We start from the raw sequence: 21,018 nt of genomic DNA on the forward strand, positions 1-21,018 counted from the left end.
TTTAACACAAAAAAATTAATGAAGTGTGCCATATTATATAACACAATCTCATACCTGTCAAGATCTTATGATAGTCGGTAATGTCAGCATGGACACGGTTCACTGGACAGTATATGGTGCTACTCTCAGTTGCCTTGTCCACCTTCAAGTGCATCTTCATGCATTGTGAACATGGTATGTAGCAAACCACTGGAGCCTTCATGAAGGTAGCAGTCATGTGTTGTCTCATTAGATCATCAATAAACTTCTGAACTGATCTGACAAGCTCATTGCTGTCAACAAAAGCTTTTTCTTTCTCTACTGAAAGAAGATATGGCTCAGGGATGATTTTCAAACTGATAACATGATGATCAAATTTTGGCTCCAGCTCATATATTTGACGTTTTCCCAGTTCCATGCACATCCATTGGTATGTCAACCTGTACAGTAAATAATGCATGCAATATTATGTGGTTGCTTTACTATAAATTATATCTCTTACTTGAGCATGTCATACTGTTTGCTCCCATTCCATTCAGCACACTTCACAATCAGTTGATGAACCAAGTGTTCTGGAATAAACTTGGCTGGGAAATAGTAAAAGAAATAATAACCAAAAACCGTGGAATGAACAAGATGTTCTACAGGCAAAAGATGTGGCACCAAAAACAAATGCTTCCCAGGTCCTCTGGGTGTTCGGCCAACCAGTGAAGTATTGCTAACATCAACCATCAACTTGAAGTTGATCAGTAGCTCAGCAACACTCATGCCAGGTAAATCCAACATATTGTGTCCCCTAGCTGTTTCATCGTTGGTAAACTGCAGCACACTCCATTCCAACAGCTCCTGCTCAAGCAACCCTGTCTTCTCCAGCTTCTCCATGAAGAGTGCAAGTGGTGGACCAACAGGTCGACATTTCAGAGTGGTCAAGACGTATGTTAGAAGTTTGGCTAACCATTGTGGAGAGAGTATTATTATGTTGGATAGAGCAGAAACATTGTGGAAGTGAAGAAGGACACCTTTCTGATGAAAATGATGCAGAATATTAACCAACTGCTTATCAGTGCAGGTAATGCCACAATTCTCAGCAACCTCCCTTGCCAGTGATTTGTCAATGATACACATTTTATGTTGAGAAGCAAGAAGTATCAACTTCCTTTCCATTTGGACATATCGAATTGGACGGACCTTCCTGATAATGGAGGCTGCTTGCATTACTGCTCTTTTGAGCTTATTGATAACCACTGGATTTCGCATTTCATTTTTGTTGCTCAAAAAGAAGATTGAAGAAGAGCCCTTGGCAAAAAGCTTGTTATTTTTAGAACCCGCAATATGTTTGGCAAATGGCTTTGATGCTAACTCCTTGATTAGTGCTGGCACAATAATTTGAAAAGCCAATTCTGCAGCCTTTTCAACATCAGGATCTAGCTCATCAATGTGAGTACCAACTAGAATGAATGTTGGTAACAATATTGACAGGTCATCTCCATCAGTGCTTCTCTTGCTAATGCGAGAACTGATCAACTCCATCCAGTAGCATATCACCTTGATTGTTGATTTGGCTGGAGTGACATCATTAGCATAACGACGTCTTGGTACCTCATACAGTGACCTGCCTGCATTGAACACTATCAGACAAACAACTTCCTCTGAAACAAACAAGCCATGAGTATGCTGAAATATCTGCTGGCCAGCAAAATCCCACAAATGAATGTATCTCTTTTTTGGATCATACTTTTCTGTCATGATTTTCAACTCCTGGAATTCCTCCTTAGTGATGAAAACAAGTTTTTCCTTTGCACTGCTGTGAACATGGTGATGACCAGAGTGAACTTGTCTTGATTTAGGAGGTTCTGCTATTGCTTGCCTATTGGCTGAAGGTGATGGAATTGGAATATCTGATGCTGTACTGGATTTAGCATGTGCTGGCATGGTTGCAATAGTAGCATGTTGGACTGGCTTAACAGTAGTAGTCACAGTAGAAGATGATAAAACAGATTGAGGGATATTAAGAGAACGACAGCATTCTCTAATTGATAAAAAGAACTCTGATTCCAATAGGGTTTGCTTTTTGAGGTCATAAATTTTTTGTTTTTCATTCATAAGTTCCCAATTGGCAGCTGTTGTGACACTGATCTTCATCTGGTCTGCACCCTCAGTTGCAGGAGTGTCTTGAAAGCTGTTGCCTACAAAAGTGTCAATCAAAGATGTTTTGCCGGATCCTTCACATCCGAGTAGCACCACACGTGGATCTACTATGGGTAATGTGCCATCCATGTATCCTTCATTAACTTCTTCAAGTGTCATGTTTGCAGCGTAAGAGTTGAGTGTCCTAGGAAATCTGGACTTTGGAATGGTTGCTGATTCATGTTTAACTTCACCATGGTTCTGTGCTTGTGGAGATTTTATAGGTATCTCAGTCTTGCTTCTTTCAGGAACTGGTTCAAGTTGAAGGATGACTGCAATTAGCTCTTGCGAATCCTGAGATACAAGTTAAGTGATGCAACCAATAGCTAAATACTGCTTATTGTAACTACCACACCAGAATGATAGGACACAATTGCAAACTGAAACTTTACATAAGTGCATGCCAACTTCTTTCCCGATGTCATCAAACTTTCGGAATAGCCTCCCAACCTGACCTGTTACACTGCAATGCTGTATAGGTTCTGCACTGTATGAGGACAAGCTCCATGTTTTTCTACTTAGCTGCTAGTTTATGTGGTTGTTTGCTTAGTGTGACTTGTTATATAGCTGAACTTTCTCCAGGTGCCTTTGAGCATTGCTGAACTCTCTATAGATAGCTGAGCTCTCTCTACATGGTAACTTGTTACATAGCTAAGCTCTCTACAAGGTAAGTCATAATGTTGCTGAACTCTATACATAGTGGCTTGTATCATAACTGAACACTCTACAGGGTAGCTTGTAATGCAGCTATACTCCCTACATGGTGATTTTATCTTATAGCTGAACTTTCTACAGGGTGATGTGTAACATGACTGAACTCTCCACAGTAACTTAGTATATGGTGACTTGTAACATAGCTTTAAGTTTCTTCAGGGTGACTTGTAACTTAGCTGAACTCTCTACAGGATGACTTGTAATGAAGCTGAGCTCTAGATCTCTACATAGTACCTTGTTTGCAGTGACACTCTGTACAGGGTGACTTATAACCTATCTAAACAGTGACTTGTAATGTAGCTGAACATATATGGTGACTTGTTGTAACAAAGCTGAATGCTCTAATGGAGTGGCTTACCATACATACCTGACTGCTCTAATAGGGTGACTGCACAATTAGAGTACAGTATCTCGACCACACACTTGCTACATATAGTTGGTTTCTGCATATAACTCAATGATTATACTCTGGTTCTTCTAAACCATAGAAAGGCTTTAAAATGACTAATCCATCCACAAGCCGATCTTCAGCTGACCCCCTGAGCAGTTTGTCTGGTGGGCATACGGAAAGAAATTATTTTGTAACAGCAAAACTCAATCCTGTCTTTGTTACACATAGCTGATTTTCATGCTGTATCTTCATGATCTTTAAATAGGTTTCTTTCAACCCCAAAAGGTTTGAGGTTTGATACTTAACTTATCCTCATACTGATTTTCCATAAGTAGTTTACCCAGTAGGTGTTGGTGTGAATAATTGTCAATAACTCTCTAACAGTGTATTGCATTTAAACCAAATTTTGTAGCAAGATTTGTGCCAAATTTCAAGGCAATCAGATAATGCATTTGCATTTTATTTGTGCAAAAAGACAAAGAAAGAGATTAAATCAATAAAAGCGAATGTATCTTGGGAATGATTGTAGTAATTTTGCTCAAATTTGGTATGTGGACTAGTGATGGTGGAGGGCATTTCCATAGCAAAAAAAAATTTGTTTTGTAAAGGCAGCATGGAGCTACATATGTTTGAATATCGCACAATTATTCTTAATACACTGGTGTGATGTGCCAGCTTCTTGGGCTGCAAGACGCATATTGTGTGACTTGATATAAACACACAATTACCCATTATCAGGATTAATTGAAATTCTCAATTATTCAGAAATTCATTAAGCACAATTGGTTAAATTCATTCCTATGGACTCAAAACTTATTTCAGTAGCAAATAAACATACAGAAGCATATTCTGTTTTGTAGTTTATCAATGTGTTAATTTATTAGAGAGCCTTAAGTTTGCATTTTATGTTGTATTATGAGTGGGACATATCCACTTTAACTCAACGCTATTCCTGGTACCTATATATGAGACATGCAGTGCAATTTTGGTACAATACTTATCAGGAAATCTTGACAAAAGTTTTAGAAGGTTATTACTCTAATAAAACCATCTCAGAGCAAACCTCATCTTTTAATAGAGTGTCCTCATTTATAATGTACTGTTGGTTGACTTAGCGGGAAACTGTTTGCTCATTGGGATTAGGACAGATACAATATATACATATGCACAATCGAAATACATTTTTGCACACCAATGTTAGAAAACTAACCACAAACCAATATTAAAACAACCCATGGTAGTGTAATGACTACCAGTCCTAGGTCTGGTAATGTAGTGTTAATGAATTTCACATGTACAAAATAAAAAAAACACTATACTGATGTAGCTATAGCTTTATTTCCATCTACTAACTATTGGACATACGTGGTATACATACAGTAGCGTAAGTTTAATCTGTGCGCAACCTTAGTATTACTAAATTTTAGTTAACCTTCTAAGCAACACATGGTTTTCTATAGGGCTGAAACAATCATGGAATTTTAGTATTCAAGCACTCTCTAGCATTAACAATCGGGTGCTCACAAATATTTGCTACTTTCAGCCATACCATAGGGTAGTTCAATGCAAGCTGGCTAATTCAGCCCTAGTTTTCTTTTCTAGCTGGGGTTCAAATTTGAAATTATTTTATTGATGTATACACCATTGTACATGACAGTCAGAACACATAAACATATATAGTAACTACCTCATCATATTTCATGAGATCAACTTTACCATCTTCTACAAGACACTTTACAATATCACTTCTCTCGTTATCCACAGCAAGATGTAAGGGAGTGTTATTGTCCTAAATGGATACAGTGGACTAACTATACAGATTACACCTGAAGTCTGTTTGTTTGTTAAAATACTTAGGTGCATTAAAACCATTTCAAGTTGATTTCATCTCACTATAGCCTTGGCAATACATGTAAACTTAATAATAAGAAGATTGATGGAATAATTGCTATCTCATACAGTACTACTTCTCATACAGTACAGTAGTACTGTATAGTAGTAATTATGGGAGGTTTGGGTTCCTTGTCCCTTCAACATTGCCCAAAATATAGCCTCACTTTTCCCTCAAGACAGTTTGGTGGTATTATTGGTTATGCATAACCAAGCCCAAAAATTCCTTCAGGCCTTTCCAACAAGTTTCTATGGGACTTAAATTTTTGAATTTCCTACTAACTGACTAACTGATTCCTTTAGTCAAACATAACTTGACAATGGTTAATGCTATGGGCTTGGTTTCTCCACTGTTCAATGTTGCTTTGGCCCAAGACGTGCCTTTTCAACGACTGCAGCAGTTACGGTGCATGCATCAACCCTGTGCAGCATATGCAGCTAGACCTTTACCCACCACCATGTACAGTTGTTGAGCACAGCAACCCTAGATAACATTTAGCTAATGACAACATTTGATTCTGTCCTACGGAAGTAGCTGTGTTTATGATACCACATTTTAAATCCAAATACTGTAACATGCAAAAATTTATGGTGCTTACGTGTTTTTCAAACTAAAAGTGCAATCGTTTTAGTTTGAGAAATAAGCACCATAAATTTTTGCATGTTGCAGTATTTGTGTTTAAAATGTGGCATTGTAAAACTCCAGTTTTATAGTGGTTCAAGCATCAGTGCAGTAAGATAAACACCATGCAGTGGTAAAGACATTGTTTGGTGAAAGTTGATTTTTTCATTGGGAGCTCTTGCTTTAATTGGTAAAAATCTGAATAATTTATGTTTGGGCTGCGCTGCCATCCAAGAAGAGAGAAGCCAGCTCTTCCTCACAGCATGGTGATGCAATTGGATGTACACTCAGTTGCAAGTTTAAAATTAATCTGAGATTGTTTGCTATCTGGCCGGTGGCAATGAAATTTACACCAATAATAGCACAATGAATATGTGGGTATAGCTATTTTATCACCAGATAGCAAACAACTTCAGGTTAATTTCAAACTTGCAATACGTACTGAGTGAACATCCAATTGCGTCATCATGCTGTGAGGAAGTACTGGTTTCACTCTTCTCAGATAGCACAGCAACCCAAACTTGGAATTTCATATTTTCAACGATGTGATATATTTCATAGCCACCAGCCAGATAGCATACAATCTCAGATGAATTTCAAACTTGCAGTATGGACTGACTGAACATCCAATTGTATCACGATGTTGTGAGGAAGAGCTGGCTTCTCACTTTTCGGATAGCCAGGAAGCTCAAACAGTAATTATTTGGATTTTTACCAATAAAAGCAACCCTTTGCAGCATATACAGCTAGACCTTTACCCACCACTACGCACATTTGTTGAGCACAGCAACCCTAGATGACACTTAGTCAATGAGAACATTCAGTCCTGTCCTGTGGAGGTAGTTGTGCTTATGATGCCATGATTTTTTAATGTAAATACTGCGACATGCAAAAGTTTATGGTGGCTAATAAATGGCTATTTCTCAAACTAAAACAATCATACCTCCAGTTTTATAGTGGTTCAAGCATCCAGCATGCAGTAAGTAAGATAAACTGCAGTGGTAAAGAAATTATTTCAATTTCTTTTATTGGAACCCTAGTATATAGGCCAAAAAACTGGCCAAAATACACGTGCCTTACACAAAGTGCTGTAACTTTCAAAGCATTTACATCATTATACTTGTATGGATTTAAATGATACTATACACTAACACTAAACATTAAGGCAAAACTAGCTATGTAAACAACTTTTTTGGCAAGGAGACACGCAACCCTTTACGTACAATGATCTGTAACATGCTGGTGGTTGCTCCTATCGATTTGCAACAAGTTCTATTCGTTTTGCCATAAATTTTCCCATCATGCATTATACGAGTCACATGAGTAAACCCACAATTGAAATTGAAGATGTGGCAAGAATTTCAAAATATGCAGATGCAACTTGCTGTTGTTCATTGCTTCATAACAAGCAAGCTGTTGTAGTTACAGTATTCATTTAATCTTCTCCAAGTAGCCCAGTGAACAGGCTTTTGAACAATGTGCTGTTTTAGGCTATACATATCCCACCTAATGTCACTATGCATGCCCATAATTTTATTGTGTAAACAAGCATTCTCCAAAAGTTCTTTGTGAATTTAAGGGATACATGTATAATATCCAGTATGCAGTTGATGTTAACCATATGATCATACTTACCGCATTCAAACCATCAAGTTTGGCATTGGATGCTACTAATGCTTTTACTACCATTAGGTGACCTTGCTGTACAGCGATATGCAGTGGAGTACTCTGATTCTAAAAACAATATGTACATAATATTATCACTATAAAAATCTACATACATGTACTTATTGCTGTGTTCACAGCTGTAATTTATTCATTACTATTATGGTATGTATTTTGCTACACTTAAAGCATAGTAAACTCATATCTTAATGTCCTGTGCTTATTCTATCATTATGTATATACCCACATGCTCTCAAGCTTTCCATATGCTTGTGTTGTTACACTTACATATGTTTGCATTGTCAAAAACCTTGTCATTACTCTTATTTTCAATGCTTGGAGATTGCAAAGAATGAGTATTTTGACACCCACCTCCTTCAGCAGCCATACACTTCATCCATATACATAATAAAAAATGAATCTATAATGATTATCAAATGTAACATGTATAGAGGTTTTTCAGGATGCGTTCCGAAGTCACATGACTACGCATACGAATACGGACTATCTTTGGATTTTTTTGTGTAATGAGTGAATAAAGAGTGGAGCATTCTACACTGATTTTTTAAAACCACCAAACAAGAAGTTCTGACACAGAGATGTTTTTAACAGGTACAATATACTGTTGCAAAAAGAGGCCTTCTGTAGCGAAACTAATATCGAGGCTCAACAGAATCAAGTTGCAAACTTTTTAATGTATTGTGGGTATCAGTATTTTGCCGTACTCTATCCATTCACAATCATGATCAGTGAATCCCCCTACAAAACCTCTATATACTTGGTTCACAATCTAGCAATTATGATCATATACTGCAAAACATTTAAAAATCCTTTAGAAGCCACCAAAATAGTGTGTGAACATGTGGTAGAAAGGTGCAGAATGCACTTCAGTGAAAGGTGCAGGTTCGATTTCCTAAGTCAGCCCTTTTTCTTCATTTTGTGACTTTGAGGCATACCTTTTTACAACTACTTTGGCTGCTCTATTAGAGTAGCTGACTGTTTTATTAGAGTATATTGATTTTTTTAGTGCAAAGTGGTCGGTCATCCATAACTGGTTCAATAGGTGGTATTCGAGCTAATTGGTTGGTAAATGTCCAATGATCTGCTCTGCAGCTATTCATACTCATTTGATCAATTCGATGGATGTGTACTGGACTGTAAAATGTTAACAGGATCAATAGCATCAATATTATTATCTTAAAAGCAAACATACACATTAATCAGATTACAACATTGCAGTTAAAAATAGACACTTTGTATGACAATCTCAACAAACCCACCTAAGTTCACACAATTTCCAAATTTTCTATTTTTATTATTTCAGCACTACCCTACAGTTCCCAAGGAATGGTTTACCTTGCTATGGTGAGTAGTTCTGGAATTATAGCACTAAATAGAAGGGCAAAGAAATTGATTTGTACAGTATTTATACTGAAAAGAAATACATGCACTTAAATACGTAGTCATAACTTTCATTTGCATTGGCTTACTGAGTTGGGTTTGGCCATCAATTGGCAAATCATCCAAGGTATAGTTTTAGCTTTGTAGTCATTTGCACAGCTCACACTAGCTAGTATCAAGAGTTCATAATATATATACTGAGGAGAGTATCCTAATCTCATATACCCCTGTAGAAGGACGTATCGTGAAGTTATGACGTAGCAATTCTGAGTTTGTCCGTTTTTCTTTGTATAATTAATGATGTCATTAGTTGAACATGGTATTGATTGAACATGTGCATAACAACGTCACTAGCAACCAAATTAATGCCAGCTCTAAGCGTTCTCACCGAACTACAATCGTTCCTTCATGGGTTAAGACCGCTTCGTAGGCGTTTCTTGTTAGGCCATTCACGAATACGGCTATCCTGAGCGTCGCGAGTGTAAAATGGTGCTAATGATTTTTGCACTTTTATGGCTGCTTTTACATCACAAACCACAACATCTTGTCGTTACATCATAACTTCATGATACGCCTCTACAGGGGTATATGAGAGTAGGATACTCTCCTCAGTATATATATATATTTTGAACTCTTGCTAGTATGAAGACACTTTAAATAAAAGAAATGATGGCAATCTTGTTTACTTCTACTGCATCCTAAACAAATAATACTATTGTGCCTACAAAAGATATTCAAACTCTCCATGAGTAGGTGAATAAGATGGCGTATAGGTTTAATCAATTTAAAACTTGTTTTCCTGCTCAATTAAAACTTGCACATGTTTTCTTTGTAACTTGAATATTTTCAACGATAATTTTAATTTTGTTTCTTTGCTTGTGCAAACTAGGTGGGTTCTTGCTGAGATGGTCACATATAATTAACTCACTTTACAAATACAATTTACATCAGCATTTGACTGTAATAACAACTTTACAACTTCATTGTGTCCTAGTTGCGCAGCAATATACAGAGGTGTACAGTTCTCCTACAAGCAGCATATATATACCTTAAGTTTGACTGATGATGCGTCTATACTAGCATTACAAGTCTCACTAACAGGAAGTAGTTACATGTCTGTAATACGGGACACTTACATACTATATAACAAACAGCTACTTTTGTACAAAAAAATGATCATTGTTGTCTTTATAAATCCTTGAGGTATTATTTAACTTGTTAAAAAATGTTACCAAAATAAATACTTGCTGAAATAAATGTCTTGGTTTTATTTTGAAGTCAATATAACCAATTTGATTCATTTACCAAGCCAATTATTTTGTTTAACACAAGTAAAATGTGACTGGGCTGCAAAAACAGGGCGTGTGGGCACCTTATTATCGCCTACTTTTCAAACCTTCTTGACTCGTAACTTTTATTCCATTATGTTATGGCAATTAAGTCTTAGAAAGCATTTTTTTGTCTTTATGATGCAAGTTACAGAATGCAACTATTCTGTTCCAGTACTGAGATATGACCTGTAGTGTGATGGGGTACATAGTATGTTCACGTTGAGCTGAATCCTCAAAAGCATTTAATAACTCATGGATGCAATTACGCACGATCTTGAAATTTGGCTCATTTGTAGCACTGCTTGACCTGCTAAAAACATTTCAAAATCTTTTTGTTTAAATGTTTGACATAATATTTACAGCCAATCAAAATTTTCACAATGCATTTCCTATGGGGAAGCCATATAAATACAGTGTCCATTACAGCCCTTTCCTGAACTTGTAATGGAGCCAAACCGTACGTGTCTGTTGTTGACACCTTTGCTGTTACCAATAATCATCTGGTTGTCTGAAATGTTAACTCTGTTATTAAAAAATCCACTTTCAATTTTTAGCTGTTTTTCAGGATTCAGCTCAACGAGAACATACTATAGTTTGTGCCCACATTCCCTGTTTGGTCACAAATAATGGATAAATACAAACAAAAAAAACGGTCATAATTAAGTTTGCAATGGTTAAATCTGTGATGGCACTATAACTAAAAGTACACATCATGAGGATGATACTATGTTTGTACAATTTTTCCAATTTTGGGTGTTTTGTTCCACTACATGCTAACTAACTGGTCTGTAAATTGATCTGTAAAACAGTAGTGCTCATAAGTGTCAGTGATATATACATGGTAAGTACTTTTGTAACACAACAGTGTAGCATTGTGCTACTTCTTTCTAGCTTCTGTTGACATAATTATAGGAGTTTGAAGAATGTACATAATGGCATCAATTTTGGTAGCATGCAATTTTACCAAATTGGCTACTTCATTTTGATTTTATATAAATAGTAAAGAAGTGAAGACCACCCACAACTATAACATTACACAATTGTTTTATTGACTCACATTTGTTCTGCACTCAATGTCTGTATTATATTGCACTAGCGTCTTTACAACTGGGACATGTCCACTGCGACATGCTATGTGTAGTGGAGTGAAGTTGTCCTACAACAAATATACACATACTCCAATGATGTGACACACTCCACATACATACAAACAATATATCCAACAGAATACACAGTGCACTCTTAGTTATATTTACAGTGTGAACTACAGTGCAAACAGGTGTGCTTGTCAACAAAAAATGGTTAGTTATCTCCTGTAGAGATTGTATTGCTTATTTATCAAGACACATGGTAGTATACCATGCAGCCTGAGAAGCCGGCATGCCAAGAAGGGCTCCAGAAATTTTGGGCTCCAAGTTTTCTGTTGTATGCACACTTAAATCTGGGGAATCTGGGGGCATGCTCCCCAAGTAAATTTTTGAAAATTATATATATATATTCTGAGATTGAATCTGGTAAGAATTTTCACCAAAAATATTTATAACTGACATTTTAGACATATGTAAGACATTGATTGATATAAGGTGTTTCTGCTTGCTTCTGCTGGCATAGTATCAGGAACAGGCTAAAGAGTTAAAAGGTGGAGCTATGTGAAGTTTGAAGCATACAACAGACATGGATGTTATTCTGGGGGTCTGGGGGCATGCTCCCAGGAAAATTATAAACTCTGGAAAATTTTCTGGCATTGAACACTGAGATATGATTTTAGACTAATTTTACTGTGTACAGTAACTTTTAAAATACGAAATGTGACCATTCTATTAGGGTGGTTGACTGCTCTATTAGATTATTTCTATCTAAACTTTTGTTACCTTTGCAAATCAATATGCAAAATCATTACCTCAACATGCTTAACCAGTTTCTGGAGACCTAAAAAAACCCTTCCGGATCTGCCTCTACCAAAGGTATTTTGACAGGAAGGAAGACCATAACACACCGATAAAAAGTACTGAAACAAGCTGGAGTAGAACACGATATTAAATCACAGTAAAATAATAAGAAGTGTTATATCCCTACTGTGCTTAAGATACCATAATGAAAATACACAGTAGGGATATAACACTTCTTATTGTTTTACTGTGATTTAATATCATGCACACCTCCAGCTTGTTTCAGTACTTTTTATCGATGTGTTATGGTCCCTACTCTAGTTGAAATTTCCAAATTTTTCTGTGTACTTGTTTGTTAACTTTTTTGTAAATAATTATTTTGACTGGTGAACCCACGCATACCACATCTGAAATGGTGTCGCGCACTCCAATTATCGTCTGAAAAGTGAAGTATCCATTACGCTTCAGTGTCAGCTATGTTCAACCCATTACACAGCAGTATGAATCAAGAACTGTTTGGAAAGTACCTCTGATATCAAAATAGCCACTATGACAAATACGGATGATTTCTGTTACAAAATCAAAGATCAGTTAGAAGAAGTTACCTTGTAGAGAGTTCAGCTACAAAGAAACCATTCTGTAAAGAGCTCAACTGCAAACAGAATGGCCAATTAGCATAGACGTAATGGCTTAGACTAAGTAGAACAGTGGTTATTTTCTATACCAAATGCTGTATTAGAGTATTGCGATGACTGTTCTATTAGAGTATATTATGATGACTACTCTATTAGAGTATCTCGGTCTTTTTTCAAATTCAAGTAGCTGAAAAATGGTCCGGTGGGCCCTGAATAAAATGGCCCTCAGGAAATTTTAGACTCCAAAATGACATGCACCCAGAAATTTTTCAATATTTTAGAACTCCCTTAAGATTACTTCTGGTGTTTTCTCAGGTAATGACATGTAAACATTTGTACTCTCTTACATTACATACTTCTTGTTCATTTTCAGACACCTGAGAATGACCAGATATAATATCAGTTTATAACTGTTTCTGATGCATTTTGATGCACTTTTTCATCTTTCAACTATTGCTAGAGTTTGTCAAGGAGGTAAGCACCCCCTGCCCCCTCTAAATGAGACTCAGGCAATACATACGTACTTTATTAATTTGGCCTGGTTTATTTGAGGTTAAATAACAGAGCCAAAAGATTCACCACAATATTTATTTTATACATATTTCACATATGCAATGGAAAATGTACGTAGGTGGTATTACAATGTAAAGAGCTACAGGTCCTAGACATTACTGCTGCAATTTCCTGACTAACTTAGTCAGCATGGCATTACAAAATAAGTAGCATTATTAATATCTTAAAAAGTATACATGCTCATCACAACATTGCAAGCAAGAACTATGTACAGTTAAATGGACACTTTGTGGTATATAGAACTGATCATGACTCACTTTACAAACACAATTCACATCAGCGTTTGATTGTAATAACAACTTCACAACTTCATTGTGTCCTAGTTGCACAGCAATATACAGAGGTGTACAGTGCTCCTACATAAAATATACCTAATTTTTAAATTTGACTGCTAAACATGTCTACACTAACATTACAAGTACTACAATGACATGAAGGGCGATGACATACCTGTAGGAGAGGACATTTGCTGTTAGTGGTAGAAGAAGTGCTGTAGCTAAGGTGAGGGGGACTCACCAGAGTTTCTTATATCCTGACTGCTTTTTACCATTTTTAATAGTATTTAAAGGTAGGTAGGCAGGTAGGTAGGTAGGTAGGGAGGCAGGCAGGCAGGCAGGCAGGCAGGCAGGCAAGCAGGCAGGCAGGCAGGCAGGCAGGCAGGCAGGCAGGCAGGCAGGCAGGCAGGCAGGCAGGCAGGCAGGCAGGCAGGCAGGCAGGCAGGCAGGCAGGTAGTAGTGTTGTTCCAGTTATCAGTACTGGAACTAAAAGTAATTCCAGTACCAGCAATTTTATTTTAGTTCCAGTTCTAGAACTAGAACTGGAACTGGAGCAATAATTTTACTTTTCTCAATACTGGAACTGGAACTAGAACAATAATTTATTTCCTAAATACTGGAACTAGAAACTGGAACTAAAAATAAAATTTATCAAGTACTGGAACTAATACTGGAACTGAAATTGGTCATCATCATTTAGTTATTATTAATAAAAAAATCAAATACGATGCTCATTACATGACTACAGTTGCAACAACTGATAAGTATTCAGTAGAATGATGTAAAAGGTTCTATAGCTAGAAACACTGGGCTGAACTGGAGGACTGGACAACTGGACTCATGCCATATATATATAAATATTCAGGCTTGGAGAAACCATTACATTGTTAGAGTTGATTCTTCCTTGTTTCTGAGGATGGTTTTGGCTTTTAACTTCCATGTTTTTGAGATATTGAACTTAGCTATACTGCTATAAAAGAAATGATATTGCTACACATGTGTAGAATATGCAAATGTACCTATCAACTTTTCCCACCTACATTGCTTGTTCATTTTTCTAGGGTTGTTTACAAATAACAACTTAATTGTGTTAGTGTTTTGAGCAGGAAATGTTTGCTAGTCAATCTTGAAACATGTGAAAAATAGCTGTTAAAAATTGAAATATTAAACACTTCCATTTACAGTTAAACTCTTAGCTGTGTGTGCGCGTGTGTGTCCACCATCCTTCTTGTTCTTAACATTTAATATATATATATATAGTGACATGCATCCTCTAACACAAGCTATGGGCATTCGAGTAAGCAAAATTAAATAGCTGTAGTTTATCTGTCGATCTTGCTTTTCCATATACAAGCTGTAAGTTAACAGGTCCAAATTTAGTACCACTGTGGAAAAAATACTGTAGTTGCAACCAGTTTCCTAAATACTTGCAATAAAAAGAAAGAAACTTGTCCAGTCCATGCATGGTCTATCCACTAGTCCAGTCCATGGCTTGTCCACTGGTCCTGAACATGTGGTCTGTCCACTGGTCTAGTCCACAAATCCAGTCCAGTTATTGTATACACCCAATGCAACACTGAAGTGAAACCAATAATTCTCACTACCTAGGTATTTCTGTCATTCCGAAATGTGTTTATATCTAGTTTAATGTATAACTTCCAATCATCCCTCATAATCAAAGCCTTGGAGCATCAATGCCTTGCATGTATAGTTAGTTTTGTAGTAGTTGCTCTGCCTAGATACATAACACAATCAAATCAAAACCCATAGTTTAGCGCACACTGTGCATTGTTTTAGAAATGGAGCACAAAAGTAATTATGCAGAACTAAAAACAGAACTATAATCTTAAAGGTTGTAGTTCTAGAACTAGAACTGGAACTGTAATTCTAAAAGCTATAGTTCCAGAACTGGAACTGTAATTCTAAAGTTTATGGTTCCAGAACTGAAACTGGAACTGTAATTCTAACAGTTATAGTTCTAGAACTAGAGCTGGAACTGTAATTCCAAAGGTTTATAATTCTAGAACTGGAACTGGAACTGAAATAACAAGCTGGTACTGGAACAACACTAGTAGGTAGGTAGGTAGATAGACACACATTTTTGCGAAAACAATTTCAGTAAACCAGGTGCGCCCACAGCCGGCCTTTGGTCGGCTGTAGGCACATTCCTGGTTTAAAAAGTGCACTGATTATAGGGGCTGCACCAGTATACATGCTACGTATTATGGAAAATCCAGTCTGTAAAACAGCAATGCCCACAGTAGCTAGAGTGTTTTCGTTATCTGTGTGTGATGTATGGCACAAGTATTTTAAAAGTATTAGAGAATATTTCACTGTACATAATTTCCATCACAAGAATGCCCATCTCTTAATAAAATACAGCAGTGTAGCACTGTGTTACTTCTTTCTATGTTTTTTTGATGTACAGTAGTTACATAATGACATTAATCTTGGTAGCATACTAATAAATTTACCAAATTACTTTAAACCTGATTTAGTGCTAGCTCTATAGACTACCCACAACTACTACATAATAAAATTTCATCAACTCACATTTGTTATGCACTCAATGTCTGCATTATATTGCACCAGGGTCTTTACAACAAGCTCATGTCCATACTGACATGCTTGGTGTAGTGGAGTGAAGTTGTTCTGCAACAGAAAATACACATACTCCAATGGTGTGCTGATACACACATTACATTTAGCATACACAGTGTACCCTCAGTTATATGAGCAATATTACAGAGTGACAGGGCATAGATTTACTTACTTCAGTCATGGCTATGCTGCATGAGTGAAGTAAGAATTAAATGTCCACTGTTTCTTACTTCATCCATATACAGTCAGTATAACCATGACTAAAGTGGGGATTAAATGGTTAGAATAGCTAAAGTAATAATCACTCTATTAAAGTATTTTGATCTTGAAATACCCGCATACATACACTAGTAAACAAATATCGATGAGGTTTGAATGTAACATTGGAAGCTTTGATGAATATTGTATGTAGCTATAGCTACAGTTAGCTACATGTTAGCTAATGACATAATTTTGAGTACATTGTACCCTATAGCTTAATTCACATATTTTATAAATTAAAACAATAGTTGTCATTTTGACTCCCTTAGTGCACAGCAGCAAACCCACCTTTGAGTATAGGGGTCTTGCACCCCTATGAATTTTGCTATATAGCTAGGAGGATAGTAGAAGCTACAGTTGCAATTACATTGTAAGTGTAGGCAAGAGTATGTATTTATTTTACTCTTGGTATAGGTGATTAAAATGTTATAGCCAATCTCTTCTAAGACCCACTGAGAGGTAGTAAAATTGTTTTAGGAGTTAGGGTTATGATGGTATTGACATGTAATCAAGTTATGTTCTTTGGTTTGTGGTGACCACAAAGTCATGCTCTGATACTATGCTGTGTCATGCTACTTGTCTCAGTCACCTGTACTGCAATAGTAAAGTGTATTTATAACCTGATCCAGTGGCATAGCCAGACTTTTTGCCATGCCCAGGTACTGGGCAGGCAAGCCAATCAACTCCATGCAACACACATACACATGCCCATCTTCATAATGGACATCAATACATCAATAGACATTTTAAAATGTGTTGTGCATCACTACCTATGTATATACTCTACCTACACTAACTGTATGCAAGATAATAACCTTACTAATTGCAACCACTAGCTACTGTAACTATATATTCTCTTCTTATCACATACATACAGCGGTGTCTTAATACCAGACTAGCAGGGGATTTGAATGAAAGCACGGAGCGCTTATAGTAGACTACCTACATCACGTGATGACTTTAAACTGGTTAACAAGAAAAAAGAAGTAAATGCTGACTATAAATAAGTACTCCACACCATCTGAACTACCAGACTAAGCCCCAGTATCCATACACACAGCTTGAACGGATTCCCACATTTCATAACTTCTCATCAATTCAAGTTTTCATCAAGGTTTTCAACACACAGTCCACACTTCACCACAAACATGAAGACACACTGTCCCTATCTGCATAGAAAAATTTCTGTCTTCAGTCCTTTGTCACTTTGTCATAACACTGACCACGTTTTAATCATGTGATCTCATTTCTATTTATTGATTTTCATTATCCATTAATATAATACCACAATTGAATAGTAAAACCCCAGGAGAAACCCAGTTAGCCAGAAAGAAAGCATTGATGAAGTGGATACACAATAAGTTGTGTTAGCTATTCTTGTATATTATAATTAAGTGATTGGTCATCAGTGATTCAGCCAACCTCTTTAATTACTCTGGGTAGCTGATGGTACAGCAAGTGACTTGATGCCCGGGCAATGCCCCAGCTTGCCCAGGTCTGGCCATGCCACTGACCTGATTGCTATTTTCACTTTACTTGTGGTATTCATGATCACCTGTACAGTTTATATTAAGCTAAAATGAACAAGATATCAGTGCATCTCTTATGTTCATTAAGTATAGAGCCACTAGATATTCTAAATCATGGCAGAGTAAGTGAAGTTTGACCACACAGCTTTATAAAAGCAACTAGAAGGCCTTGACAGAAGTCCTTATGACTCCTTTCCCACAAAAGCCCTTGTAACAGAATTATTCTATAGAAGATCTTTCATGTGACCAGTAGCTACCCTTTAAAATACTGTAGTAGTGAGTGGTTGAGTAGTAATCAGCTCTACAGTACATAGTAGCCCCAATGTTTGGCAGAGGCAAACATACAAGTTGGTAGAACCACAGAAAAAGAGAAACAACAGTTATAATGTTCAGTCAAAAATCTCGATGCCCACTCAACTTTTATAATGTCCTGACAATATGTCAGCACATGTCTGAATAGTTATTTTGCACACTGTAAACCATACTGCAGCATTTTTGCAGTGTTCCCATATGACAACTTGGCAGTACTACTGCTATAGACTGATGAATATCCCTTCGAATTAACTCACAATGCATTTGCTGATCAATAAAGCCAGTCAAAATTGTTACCAAATTCAATTTTAGAAGGCTACTGCTTAGATATAGCACATTAAGCATGCTGAGTGTACTACATATGTACACTGTACTTGTTGCATCACAGCAATGATTTAATTTGTTACTTGCTAAAGCAATGAATTCAATCACCAAAGCGACGAATTCAATTACTGGCAAAGTGATAAATTCAATCACCAAAGTGAAGAATTTAATTGCCAAACTTGTATCGACTTCTTTCCATCAAAATTTCCTGTTGCATGGTACAGAAAATACTTATTGCACAGTGTAAAGTACCTTTGGTGGTCAAAACAACCCAAATTACCTACCTTATAAAAATATATAAACTGGTTTTCTAGCTGTTTTAAAAGTAACTACGTAAGTTCTTATGTGGTTACTATGGTAAATGCTTTATTAAAACTTCAAATCTGTCCACTAAGCCTAAAGTAGTAAGATTCATAAGATTTTACTATCACATACTATAGCTAACCAGCTAGTGTATACACTGTATTAGAGTAGGCCTCAGAGTGGAACCCACTTTTTGAAATTCCCAGATCTGCTCCTGAAGTATGCTCAAAGAAATCAAGTCTGTAGTAGTGTTAATCATGGCTACGTTATGCTTGACTGAAGGAGCCATAGATAGTAATCACATACTATAGCTAACCCAGCTGGCGTATAGACTATATTTGGGTAGGTCTCAGAGCGGAAACCCACTTTTTGAAATTCCCAGATCTGCCCCTGAAGTATGCTCAAAGAAATTAAGTCTGTAGCATAGTGTTAATCATAGCTACATTATGCTTGACTAAAGGAGCCATAGATAGTAATAGTTAGTCACTGTTAAATAAAAAACTTGCTGAAAGCACTTAGGTCACACTGAAGGCATGTTTGGGATTAATTATGTAAATTAAAACCAATACTGCCAATCTGTCATGAAGAAAAAGTGAGGATTATTTTTAGGTGATGTTTTTGGGCAGGACACTCATACCTTCATGACCATGCACAGTACTTCTACTACATTGTATTGTACAGAATGATACAGTGTTGTAAGTGGGTCAGTATATACTGCTATATAACCTGACTAACCCACTGACCTGAATATTTATCCAGATGGTCTGACCCAGATGTGACCTGAAATAGAGGCACGTGTCAAAAGTAGATTTTAAAATTCCCGATTTAATTGCAAGCTTTGCTACTTATCCCTGCATTAATAGCACAGTTTAGACAATCTATATATATAAAGCTGAAAAGCTGTCTGTCTGTCTGTCTGTCTGACGGTCACGCTGCTTACTCACCAGACTTGGCGCAAATCAACATAGTCTGTGCTGATAATGAAGCGCTCATCATCCGCCTACTCTAAGATTGTTATCACGAGTTCACGCGTGCTTCCGTTCGTTCTCTACAGCGCGTAGAAGGCCAAGGTGTAGAGAAAACTTGAGCAACATTCCTTTGAAAACCACAGCACATATTGTTCAAGTGGTAGAACGCCTGATTAGCGTGTAAGAGGTCGTGGGTTCAAATCCACGTGTTGACAGATTTTTTTTCTTTCTACTCAGTACCTTTTTGTGAACACCTTTTTAAAACACGACTTTTAGCTCATCATATCTTGGCATGCAAAGCACGTATCGAGGCGGGACTTTAGCGAAATTAAACGCCCATCATCTGGCAACTCGACTGTTGTTGTAGCAAATCAATACGTGCTTTTGTTCGCTCTTTATAGGGCGATGAAGGCACTGGTGTAGGGAAGGATCACTGAAAAGTTGAGCTACATTCCTGTCAAAACCACTGATAAACAACTGTGGCGATTTGTGCACCTCCCTTAATCCCAAGTTATTATAACCAGCCAGGGTTCAATCCCCGCCTAGGTCATAACTTTTTTTTTCACTTTTGGGACCTTTTTGATGCACCTTTTTGCTCTATCTGTTCCATGCAAGTCTTCATCTACAAACTCTTATGCTCAGTTTTTCAGCACTGGCACTGAATTACCTCACGTAATAGGGACTCTTATAGCACTTTTGGGACAGGGCAGACAAATTGCCAACATATTTGTCCATCTGTGTGTTGGTCCAGTGTGTTGTATTAGAGTAGGTAAAAGCTTCTTTCACCAGATTCCAGAATATCTACATCTTTGTTTTAAGCACATAGGTGTGCACTGACATGAAAAACTGTTTGTTCAGACTTACCTCAATACTGCTGTAGTAATAGGCAGCTTGCATGATTGAACAAATACTACTGTGCATCTGAAAAATGATAATACTGGAACCATGCAGATCCATAGTTTACACCGAGGAACTGCATCTGACCTGGCACAACTGTTTCACTATCCTGCTTTCACTCTAAAGATTCATACATTACCTTATTGGTCAATTACACTGCAGGTGTTTCAAAACTGGGTTTTTGTATGGCAAGAGGTATATGTGTCACTGCAACATCAGAACTGAAAGTGCATAGGACAAGTTCTGAACTTTTGCTTGCCATGCAGTAACT

The 21,018-nt window shown here is 36.9% G+C and overlaps 1 protein-coding gene across 1 annotated transcript in view; it reads right to left on the reverse strand.

The window, feature by feature from the left end:
- Positions 1-21,018, reverse strand: part of LOC136258459 (uncharacterized) — a 60,817-nt gene that overhangs the window by 4,167 nt on the left and 35,632 nt on the right. Inside the window, exons 5-12 of the mRNA XM_066051769.1 lie at positions 16,106-16,204; positions 13,535-13,633; positions 11,238-11,336; positions 9,778-9,876; positions 7,419-7,517; positions 4,959-5,060; positions 482-2,460; positions 55-419 (exon numbers count right to left, since the gene is read on the reverse strand). Coding sequence (XP_065907841.1) covers positions 55-419; positions 482-2,460; positions 4,959-5,060; positions 7,419-7,517; positions 9,778-9,876; positions 11,238-11,336; positions 13,535-13,633; positions 16,106-16,204 — 2,941 coding nt within the window. The remainder of the gene's footprint in view (positions 1-54; positions 420-481; positions 2,461-4,958; positions 5,061-7,418; positions 7,518-9,777; positions 9,877-11,237; positions 11,337-13,534; positions 13,634-16,105; positions 16,205-21,018) is intronic.

The sequence above is a fragment of the Dysidea avara genome, chromosome 6, assembly GCF_963678975.1.
Source record: "Dysidea avara chromosome 6, odDysAvar1.4, whole genome shotgun sequence".
Classification (NCBI taxonomy): Eukaryota; Metazoa; Porifera; class Demospongiae; order Dictyoceratida; family Dysideidae; genus Dysidea; species Dysidea avara.